The sequence below is a fragment of the Bombus fervidus genome, chromosome 8 (assembly GCF_041682495.2).
Source record: "Bombus fervidus isolate BK054 chromosome 8, iyBomFerv1, whole genome shotgun sequence".
Classification (NCBI taxonomy): Eukaryota; Metazoa; Arthropoda; class Insecta; order Hymenoptera; family Apidae; genus Bombus; species Bombus fervidus.
Window position 1 is genome coordinate 6,654,835 of NC_091524.1, and position 12,521 is coordinate 6,667,355.

General features: G+C 34.9%; 1 protein-coding gene across 29 annotated transcripts in view; it reads right to left on the reverse strand.

Moving 5' to 3' along the window:
* The window catches only part of LOC139989615 (uncharacterized), a 92,271-nt gene extending 79,894 nt beyond the window's left edge, over positions 1-12,377 (reverse strand). For 14 of the 29 annotated variants that reach the window (XR_011800366.1, XR_011800365.1, XM_072008057.1 and 11 more), the window contains exons 1-2: positions 12,110-12,365; positions 9,906-10,242 (exon numbers count right to left, since the gene is read on the reverse strand). Coding sequence is in view for 27 of the 29 variants with exons in the window: in XM_072008057.1 (XP_071864158.1) it covers positions 9,906-10,124 (219 nt within the window). In the remaining 2 variants the exon portion in view is untranslated. Of the gene's footprint in view, positions 1-9,905; positions 10,243-12,109 lie in introns of all 29 variants that reach the window. The other 15 variants (XM_072008071.1, XM_072008072.1, XM_072008050.1 and 12 more) reach the window with 8 other exon arrangements.
* Between the last annotated feature and the right edge of the window lie 144 nt (positions 12,378-12,521).

Consider the following 12,521-nt stretch of genomic DNA (forward strand, 5'->3'; position numbering starts at 1 on the left):
TATTGAAACAATAAAGAATAATGTTTCACGATATAGATACGATTATAACTTGATTTTCGTTGATTGCGATAAAAATAGCAAAAGGATATATGCATTTTAACGTATCAATTATCCTTGTCAGCTTTAATTTTAATATCTCGTTTTAGTGGACTTTCATAGGGAATAGCGTGATGTTATGAAACATCTAAAGAATGTTGATGAAATTCATATCTGGCAGAGGATAAATTGGACACAGCGTGTCCATATTTTGTAAGTTTTTAATGAAATTCCACTTCGCTTAAACTCAATAATATTACATATTTTCTTATATATTAAAAAAACCGTTTGCACACGCAAAGCACGTGCAAGCAAATACTAGTTAAAAAGACAGTGAATATTTGATATGCCTGCAATCGGATTCTTTGGTAATTAAATTCTCTAATATGATAAAAACACTTGGGGCTTCAGATGACAGTGCAACGCCTATTTATGTAAAAGTACGATGGATGCCAGTTCTACGAATAAAATACACTTTATTTATAAAATACTACCTACGTTCATTTCTATGAAAATTAAAACTTTCATGAATTTTTAGGCCCTAATTGGATAAGAATTTTGTTGTAAAATTCGATATAAAATGTATTGCACGAATCTAATTCAGAACGATCTAAATCGTTTCCCTGCAGCTACATTGATTTTATAATTTTCCACGCGCTGCGCCGCTACGATGCAGAGTTAATATTATCTTGATAATCTCCGCGATTACACTCGCGTATGGAGAAAAAATAACCAACTTAACCCACGGCTCGATAATTGATACAGGTTGTTGCACCAGGTGATGCCTAACCTTACCCATACTGATCAGTATAGTATTGATTAGTCAGTAACTAGAAAGTAGACATTTATTTGGCATCATAATTTTAATTCAATTTTTATTCGTGGTATAAATATTATTAAAATTCATTCAGAAAAAAATAAATCGTCGATGATATCGTTCCGAGGTAAACGTCCAAAAAAAGAATTAATTTTCTATAACACGACATACGTAATAGTAGTAGATATTCGATAAAGAATTAGAACATTTATGATAAATTCATCCACTAGTTTTACCTTCGTTTCTTTTCTCTCCTTTTTTATCTGTAAACACCTAGCATTCGAGCTAGCTGTGTGTGTGTGTCATTGACAAATTGCCCACAGACATTCGATCAACACATTGAAATCGATGTCACTGTGATCGATCTGGTTGTTATATGAAAGAATCTGCACACACTGTTTCCATGTCATTAACTGCACGTAGCAAAGTGTACATGCATGAAATAGCGCATATACTTATAAATAATATTCGGCATATATTTTCTGTAAAAATATTTAACAAGCCGATATAACGCAAATGAAGAACATGATATTTCTCGATTACCGAATCCCAACTAAAGAGTGTTGTAACAAGGCAGCTTCACCTTCCAGTAATTTGAGCAAGCCAAAAAAAGATCAACTCATAGTCAATTGAAATCAAATCGTTTCTTAAATAATATAAATATTTAATCAACTAATATTCGAAACAACAAATTTTTACACCTTCGAATGTCAAATCTTCGAGTACCAAGCCTATGTCATTTGTCTCCTCCAAACAAATATAATCTAAATATCGAAGTTGTTTTGTCTTGAACCCTGAAATCCTTCAATAAATTAATTAACCAATTTTTATGGGGCACTAAAAGAAATCTCCTTGTACCTCATAACTTCAATCGCCAGAGGTAAATTATTTTCCGGTTGTTGTGTGCACATCAAATTTCGAGTTCCTTAATTAGAAGCTAAACGACGGAGTGGAAGGATTCGAAAATCGTTTGAAACCGCTTACTTACACGAGGAGCTCACTTCTCTTAACCCTTGAGACTAAATTAAATGACGTTGGGATACCCATGAACCCTAGTTTAGCGATGAGAGGGCCAGGGAAAGGATGGCAGTCGGGTTACCGGGTCGAATACGCACGAAAGAACCCAAGAAGAAGAGGAAGTATTGAGTGTGCAAGAAAAGGCCAGGACCCTTCAAGCCACCCTCCGACTATTTCGTTATTCGTATAGGGAAGCATATACGCGGATAAAGACCAAGTATCACGCTCCATTGGTGCAACGTCTGTTAAACGGTTACTCGAAGAAAGCCCCTGGCATTTCGAAATCGTCACGTTTTAATAATTAAATTAGCTCGCTGTTAGTAACACATTACAGCCGATTGTTGGCCCGATGAATAACTCTAACCACCTACAATGGTTTTAATGACGGAAGCGTTTCATGAGATGTTATTAAACTGGGTCACGATCACTGGCGTCTTCGATATTACGCGTCTGCATCGTAAGAACGCATCGAAGGCACAATGCCAAATTTCTTTGAGAAATTCTGAAAGCTGTCGAGAAAGTGCACTTGTTTTTTTACAACGACCACATATGTACGTATGTATATTACGAGTAAAATTAAAGCTGACCTTTTTTTATTCTCTCAGACATTTGTATTTAAAGTAACCTTTCTATCCTTTCAAACGAGTTAATTGAAACGCGTTACATTTAATTTCGACTTTCTTGGAACCAATGATAGGATAAGAATTACGTAAAACTCTTACGTAAATAAATTAATATTATTATTGGTATCTTGATACTTGTGACAGATCACAAATTACAAGCTACGAGTAATAACAAATTTTCTTGTACAATAATAACGTACATAAATTTGATAATTCAACGAACGAAACTCTGAAAATAAATTTTACAAATAGCAATCAGCTCCCTGCAAAGTACTATTTTACAAACTATCATCGCTTAATTTTACTAATCATATGTACATTCTAAGAAGTTACAACAAGAGACGTGGAAACGTACTATTATGATGCTAATCATTGAATATACAATATATGTCCATATATTACACGGTACAAAACATTACAGTACAAAAATCTTGCAGCATTTACCAAACGGAAATGTTTTATTCTTATGAATCGACACTGACACCGTTTTTACTATTTACATATTTATTTCCAATTTCCTTTCGACTTCCACAAAATTGATGAACCAGCAAAAATTACTGGTACCACGAAGCAAGTATCTAAAGGATTCGCTTCTCCAGTAACATGATTAGCCGTCATTATGACTATGATTATTATTAGATTATCATCGTAGTTAATCCAAGACTTTTTCACGTTCGTACTATAACGAAGATATATGTCTGACACAATGAGGAAATATACCTATATCTTATACACGAAACTAAATTGAACATCGTAACAGGAAGAAATGTTCTGACGTTCTCCAGTTTGAAACTGTCGATGCACGTGCGTGGAACAAGTCGAAGCGTAGGGAACAGGGCTTTAAGTTCTCTGCTCAAGCATCGACGCTATTGCGGTAACGTGCCGAGGCAAAAACGTTTATTTTCAGTCTACCTTTACACCCCACTGGAAGGAACTTTACACGCAGATGAGCCGAGCTCGCATGCGCGCCTGAGTTCGCGTATCTCTTTATGTGGTTTTGCAACCCAGTTCCATGCGGTTGAGAATTGACAAATAGAAAACAGAAAAATTGCACATACCGCGTGAACGCTATTAGGCATAGCTCACTGGATAACGATGATTGAATTAACGAACGTACAAGAATTTATCGCCACGTGTCGGTCTTCCCTTCGAACGACTGTTCAGAGACCGTTTTAATTGGTCTGCCTCTCGCAAAGAACTCGGTACCTTTTCGTACTCGAAGCTTTCTTTCCCCTATACACTGTTATCGACATCCTGCCTGCTATAACAAACGCGTTTTACGAAGCAAGTTAATTATCTTGTAGCGAAGAAAATGGGAGATAGACCAATCTCGCAAAAACACGATAGTGAACAGAATTTAAAAGGCGTGTCGGTAATAGGTATGTATGTCAAGATTACGGAGACATGTATGGAACATTACGTACATTACACGTTGTGCATAGTGCTTTTATACATCAGAATGTAACGATCGTCATGCGTCATTAATCCATGATGCAAAAATAACAATTACACATGCAGGAAATTGATATTAATGGCTACCGCGTTTCTTTAGAGATCGCTATGAATAAACGAAACACAAGAAACTCCTGGATGGGAAAAACAAAAATTTGCACATGCAATTTATTATATGCAAAGGAGCGAAGACTATTTTCTTTTTATTGCATCGTCGCTGATTTTCTTTATAAGAATATAAATTACAGCTGAAAGCATCAGCGAAGTTTCTATGATTTATCTGTTATCATTCTAGCCACATATAGTAGAGTATTAAAATGTAAATTACTCGGTTAATATGCAATAACAAAGTTGAAATTCACAAATTCCGAGAGTCATGTAGTATTTTCCGCATCTTCGAACTATGTACGTATTTAACTTTCAAACTATGAGTCAGATAAAAGACATTTTTGACATAAAATCAGATAAAAGACATAAAAGACATAAAATCTCGTGATATCGAAACACAATGGATTTAAATTCTTCGAGGAATTTGTATCCACTTGATTTTAATGATATTGATAAGCTCTTTAAAACTAATTTCAATTTATGATTTCATATGAAAATAAAATAAAAAACATAATTTCCAACTAGCACATCATTAACTCCTTTTGTTTCGGTGGAAGTTCCTTGTACCAAATTTAAATTTCAATTTACCTCGTAATCACTATTCAAAATAAAAATTTGAAATCCGTTCTATACGTTTTAGTCTCCTTCGATGTACAAGAAATACATTTAAAAAAATCCTACATTACAGAAAAACATACAAATGAAACGTTTACATACTTTTTACGCTTCGCAATGCGTAATATAAATTAAAAAAATTTTCATTTCACGACACTTTAAATCCCCGTTCTTTGCTAATTACCATAAAAATTACATTACTCGTTTCCTAAACGATTCCTGCGACCGGATGAGTGGTACGTTAAAAAGCACACGTATTCGTAACAAATGTAGGCGTGTGTTGCATTGCGTTGTATTGTAAGCAATCAGATGTAACCCAGTCTCGTCACATATGTCTTTACGCGCTAACTTCCATAAATTTACGCACAGTGTGACACGTCATGCCGCGAACAATACTTGTAGGATGCTTCCCTGCATGAAGACCATGAAATTAAAGCGGTCATGCCACCGAATGTCACAAATAACGAGAAATACATCTCGGATAAAGTACACGAATGACCTAAATTCATCATCGTCAGACGCTACAGGGCCATTACGCCCTTCGTCATTCGCAAAGGCGAATTGAATGTCGGTCGTTATAAAGTTCGATATAAAACGTGTAAGGAAAGTCCGATCAGAAAACTGTATATCTGTTACACATTTCAGCGTCACCTTTATGCTTTTATCCTATCACTGATTACGTATCGTACGTAAACTAAGTTGAACAGCAACAATACTTCCGTCCGCTGTGATTATACCTGAACAGCGATCTAACTTCGTTTGTTCAGATATCTACAGTATGACTAACGAAACGAGTTCATCGAACTAACCCGCCTCCATTATGTACATATCGAAAAGTTCAATCAAAGATCTTCAAACATGATCAAACGCGGAAAGATTCTTAAGAAAATTCGTAGATCTCGAGTACTCAATAGACAGATGATATTGTTCGATGCTTTTGACTAAATCTGAAGGTTCAAAATCCGACCTGATCCGACCTGTATATCTTTATCTTTTATTAAATTTGAAATAAAATTACATGAACATATACATATATACATAGTAATGTATATGCACAGTTACGCGTTAAACGATTTGAGATAGTAACCATGGCCTCGTAGCATGAATGAAGGTTCATTTATGACGATCCATTTACAAGGTCCATACTGATAGGATTATGACGTAATTTTACGTGAGCCCAACGTGTACATTGTACATACCGAGTAGATAAACGGAGTTACGTACAATGTACGAATTACAGATGCCGGGCGGTATAAGTATAGTAACTAAGTTTATGTAATCTTTGTGTGCATAAAAGAATTTCGTAGGAGTACGGAGAATTCTGATAGGTGATGCAACAACACTCCCTCTGATAAGTTATCAGAAATACATGAATTCTCAGAAATTCGGGGGAAAATGTCTCAAAAATACTACAAGATGTAGGTATTGTACTGATAAAATATAACCTGATGAAATGTAACGATGACACTTTTATCCTATATAATTACATTAAAAATATTTATTTTTATTATAAGACGAAGCACACTGTTTGCTGTTACTCGTTCATTATGTGTCAAGACAATGAAATTATTATTCATTAGTCTTCGTTTAAATTCATACAGATGTCGTACATAATTATTTCATTCATATTATCAACGAATGTATGCATAAATTTATGCGTGTGCAGTGTGTACAAGTCCCCTCGTGTTTTAATAATGTATACATTTTGTATCTGATATCGAATGCAGAATATTGCCTTCACTGCTATTGCATTTCAGATATCAATAAAAGCTTTCTTCTAACGGACAAAGATCAAAACTTGTTAAGTATTTACATTAAACGAAAATATTACAAGTATCCGCGTGATCATCTAAACTCTTCTAAAAATAGTACTCCGTGTACGTTTTTTAATACTCCTTTTTCATAAAGAGACAAATTCAATGATAAAACATAAAAAGTAACTATCTTTAGATTTTATTATATTGTTAAAAAATGAAATTTTATTAAATTATTACATTAAATTATACCGAGAAAGATATTAAATCAAAATTTATGACAGACTATTATCGATACGCTTTCGAAGAATACGCGTTTTCGTTCTACATGACTAATATCATGTTTGAGGCAAAATTCGTCTCTGAAAAAGAAATAACAACTTTGGCTCGTAACCCATGCACATTTCTTCAAGTATTTACAGCCCGCTACTTTTTCTGGAAACACCCTTTGATTCATCAGTACATTCGAGAAACCAGAAAAAATACATCATATAAAAATAGACGCTGAATAAATATATCAAAAGACATGTAGGCACAAAGACGACATTCTACACTTCTGTGTACACGATACTACCTCTTGGTAGTGCCAATAAAATTCCTTGCACTGCAGTTAATGCAAGAAAACGCAAGCATTAATATAATTTTACACATAACTCCTTAAATACTAAAAATAAATATTTTTAGTATTCTACTCTTGACCGTATATCCATTCGCTTCGATTTTCGACGAATCACGCGAAAATAGAGATAAAATATAAGATATGATAGTTAGAAATATGGAAAATCGAATATTAGTTATTTCATAATTTTACATATGAAGGTTAAATGATAAATCATTTCGTTAAAAGTTATTCGCTTATCAGCATATGTTACAATAATTATTAAATTTAAATAATGTTTCAAACGTTAAGATACCACTTTTAATTAAATATACCACAAAATAATACATTCTTGATACAAGCCCCGTATATGATTTTTTATTTGTATCATGAGAAAAATAAAATACAAATACTTATACGAAATAAAGAAACTTGTACGATTACATTCAGAAATACAGAAACTAGTTTTACGAACAAACTCGTTTTAATTTCGAATGTATAATTAACTTTAGAACTGAATAGAAGATAAATAGAAACTGGTTTTGTTGTGTACTGAGTATAGTACACGCTGGCCCTATTAAAATCTTCAACACATAACGTGTATTCCCCATCTACAACTTTCACAACCTACGTCCTACGTTAACCATGACCTTTGAGCTGGCCGCTGGAACAATCATTCACTAAACTTAATACAGCTCTTTGTACGTTAATGTCGCTAATAAAAAGCAAATATATGTATGTACGATGGAAAATTCATTACTCATTACAGCAACCAGCCTCCGTGTATGTTCTTACCAATTATTCTCCTGTGTATGTAAATTCTCCTATTACTTGAAACGTTTATAACTTATGAATTAGCAAAACTATGCTGGTATTCATGTTCAAGGTTATTATTCTATCTCTATTTTTATTCTTATTTTATATGCATCGTTATGACCTGCTAAAAGCATGTGTACAGATTCTGTACTGATAATGTGCCATCTTAAAGAGGCCTGAGTATCAATTACAAGATTTTATAAGATAAATGTAACATTTTTGACAGTGAAGAACAGTTTTATAAAAAAACATATGTTCCTTAGATTTACACGTAAACCTTTAACAAAGTTTTAATTAAAGAAGGAATACTGCTATCTATACGCATGTATAAAAGTTGATCGAAATAAAAGACGTTTGAATTGTGAAAATATGTCTTTTAACAACTTTTAGTTCTGAATGATGCAATGAATTATACATTACGTAACTCCGCGAATTTATTATTTAAATACGTTAGTATTCTGGATTGTAATTAAATATCAAGAGCCCTTTATAAAAGTACCTTAAGATAGTCTAACAAAGGATGCTGCAACATTACCTTGTTGACCAGATTGGATTGATTTAAACCTAAACAAGTACTCTATCGACCTGAACAGAATCTTTATTAAGTGCATTTAATGAACGCCAAGCAACTTAAATGATTGTACTGCTAAAACATCGTAATGCTAAAAAAGGTGGAAATTACGAATAATCCTTTATTATAAAATCCTTTAAAATTCTTCTTAGTCCAAAAAGAACAAACAAATAAAATAGAAGTTTATTCATTCGACTATCGTATATACGACCAAGAATTTTCTAGAAAAATGATATATTAAAACAGAATTATACGAATTTATCTATTTGCTATTGCAATTTTAATTTTTTAATTGTTTGTAAGTTAATAATTTGACGTAGTGATTAAATAGAAATTTATATTTTTCTCTTGTTCATGAAATATACATGGAGAACTAGAAATGAACTATCTAATTTTCTTAGATACTTAATCTATCAAATTGTCGTGTCATCAAATTGTTACGCATGAACGAATAAATAGTAGTAGAAGCCATGTGCAAGTTGTAATTCTCTTGAATAAATGCTATCCATTGGCTGTCGTTGTTAGCTGTTAGATACGGCAAAGGGAGATCTAATGATCGCCTGCCAGTTTCTTACGGTACTGTAAGTACTGAAAACCGGATACACAGCTTCCAGTGTCATCTTTCTCTCTTTCATGAATATTAAATTACTGCATTTCATCAAAACTTTATGTTTTCTAATCTTTCTCTCGGTTGAGATCAACTAAAAGAGAGATACTTACTCATCTCCGTTAACGCAATAAACGTTCTGTAACTTGAAACCGTAACAGTGCGTCAGGAAAAATATGAGAGCAAACACACGTGGCTAGTACGCATAATAAAATTTATAACGAAATGTATCCGTATAATAAAATAATAAAATTGAATGCTACTATTTGACATTTTGCTCGGTAAAGCTTATGGAATAAACTTAAATGTAAAAAATTGTATTTTTAATCAAAATCGTGGATATTATACTTTCAAGTATATTCAAGCAGGCATTGTACCAAATACAAATTCTCTTTTGAGAGCCACGTATAAAAAGGATTGTATGCATAGTTTAACAAAAAAAAATTCATTTTCGTAAAACGAACGAATATATCAAAAACGATATTAGTAAATAAGGATGCACGTATCATTATAAATCATTTCGTTGCTCGTATAAATACGTAAGCTAAATTAGATTAAATATACCAACAAATAGATATCATTGCTGTTTACTCTTAGCCTGTTTTCACAGATTTCACATTAATAAAAAATCAATACAAGATACACGCTATACTTAGCTATTTCATTAAACAAATTAACGATTATATTTAGAATTGAAAAATTACTATTACGCTATCTCGCGGTTTGTATTCAATCCAAGACTAAAAAGCCTAACCACACATCTCAAATGTGAAATAACTTTCTGACATAAAATGAACTTATAATTCTCCGTATAAAGATAACATACATTATCAATAAATTATACGAACGATCAACGTAAAAGTGAAATGAATTCCATAAAGATTCTCTTACCTGCTTGCCAGCGCGTGGTAAAGTTTCCACATTAGTACCGCCGACGACGGGCGCTTTTTCCGGTCCTCCATTCTGTTGGCTGACATTTATGTTGGTATTAACATTCGCATGTACATTGGCGTTAACATTGTTCACGTTGTCGGTAAGGTTCGTATTTCCCACACCGGCATCCCCGCCAGTGCCAGTTCCACCCCCGCACTTTCCTTCCTCGCCCGTCATCACTTCAGCCTCACCCTCCGCCAGTTCACCCCTGTCTCACCCTTTCGCGTTCCGCGCCTCGAGCCTTCCTTCCGTTCACTGATTACCAATGTCGGTACGCTGGCCAGAATCCGGATATCTGCTCAAACGAGACGACGAATCGTCGATCAGGAGAAACGGGTCAATCTACGGATTACCGAGCTGATTGGTTAATTCTTTGAAATCTTATTCCTCCTATCTCCTTCGTTGCTGGCACCTTCGCTACCCGTACTACCACGTCTATACAATATCGATCCAACTGGTGACAAAACCAAAGTACTTTGAAACCGATAGGAAAAAGGATAATCTATATACGATTTTTCATCGCATCTTGAAAACTGATTTTCTACTATAATCGTATTAAAAGTATCTAACAGACGAGGTAATGGATTAAATACAACATCGTTCAACGAGCCGAGAATAATTATTCGTAAACGAATTAGAAGAATATACGAATATACTGTGAAACAAAGCAAAGAAGAGAAATTGAATCGACTCGCAGTGTTTAAATTACGCACTCAACGTAAATATCGAAAAATATCTCCCGAAGCGATTAAAAAAGGATTGATCTGCGACCTGACCTGATTAGCACGTCACGTCCAAACATACCCTTTCTTTCACAGACACGCCACCAGGATTCATTAGAAAATGTAGAATTATTTTCGTTCACTGGTCGCCGCTATTTTTAGGATTCTTAACGTGCGATACGGGTGGTATAACGGTATATGATGAGCTAGCTGTAGCACGTTGCAGACAGACTTCACAAAGCACATGCCGATCGAGAACCAATCGATTAATACAACGAGTATTCATCGAAGATTAAATAACCGGAACTAAATTGCCATTGGAAATGAAAGTCATGTTTCCATCCACGTTTTAACTACATCACGAATTACGCCCGCGTTCGATCGCGGTTTAATTTTAGCCAATCTCACGCAGGCCGGTTTCCACTGACGTTACCGAACCAGCGACCAAGCGGTCTGTGTAGAACTTGTGATATAGACCAATCCACTCACGGCGAACTGACTATAGGAAACGCTACCGTTCATCGGGAGAAACTGGGCAAAATAGTTTCCGGTAGCTGTAAGGGACTCGAGTAATCATACATGTAGCTCTATCGTCAGTAGTGGAACCAGGGAAAATCGATTCGGCCGTGCCCGTTTCAGCACTGCGCGCTTCTCAAGTGTGCGAACCGCCGTGATAAAAGCAGTCACGTCGCGCGGGACGATCATTTTGACTTTCAAAATCAAGTAAGTAATGTTCCATACACCAGCACCAACAGAAATCGACAGATTTTTTGGCCAAAAACACAATAGCGTAATAAATATAAAATCTGAAAGGAACATTTTCTCGCTCCTGTTTGATACATTCGTGTCAAACAAGAAGAAATTCTATAGATCAAAAGATGAAATTAGATAGCCTTTATTGAGACGAGAAAGACCAAGGTACTACGAGAAAGTTCGCGCATGATAGATGAAGCGTGCTTGATGTTTCTGAAAGAACGTAAAACGATAAATAAGGAACATGAACTCCATTGTTAATCCAGAGATCGTTACGTTATACGTAACCTTCTGGATAAACAGAACAAAACGTAACCGATAGAAAACGTGTAATGAAAATAAGGTTCCAATATAAGCTCATTTATAAGAACGAATTTTGTCAATTACAATATGTGACCGATAGGAAATGGACCCACCATATTTCTCTAAAGCAGAAATTCCTACCTCGGGCTATTGTCAGAGTCACTGTGTATACATATATGTCGACTATGCCGGCCTTAGTTCCTTATTCCCTATAAAATTGTACATTACATCTGACAATCAACATTTGAGAAGTTCTCGCGAGCTTCGTTTCTCTCTACTTCCATAGCTGAGTATAGTAAGCACGACCTACGAAAGCGGGTCAACTTTTGCCGAATAATCACTTCTTAATCAAATCCTGATGTACCGAAAAATGACGCGACTAACCAGAGAGCTACAGGGTGTTGTGGCGATACTTAGGATTCCCGAATACCAACCACAGGATACCGAGGCACTTTTCCCATTAAATGTTTCTTCACTGTCAAATCACACGACGTTCCGTCATTTTTTTACTTTTGCTGTTGCGCGAACCAAATCATATATATATATATATATATATTTATATATACTACTCGAAAGGATTCCGTCTGTTTAAGAAAGTTCCGAGCGTAACGCGACCACCCTCCTGAAAACTCCGTACGGCTTTGATCGGTTTTATAACTTCGATGGCGACGGGTACGCTCGAAGCGACGCCTGGTGATCATGTTCCAGATGCGCTGGCTATCCCCTCTTTTCAATCGAGCATCCCGATTACCATCACTGTGACTAGTGACTACCTCGTGTAGGGCACATAAGAAAC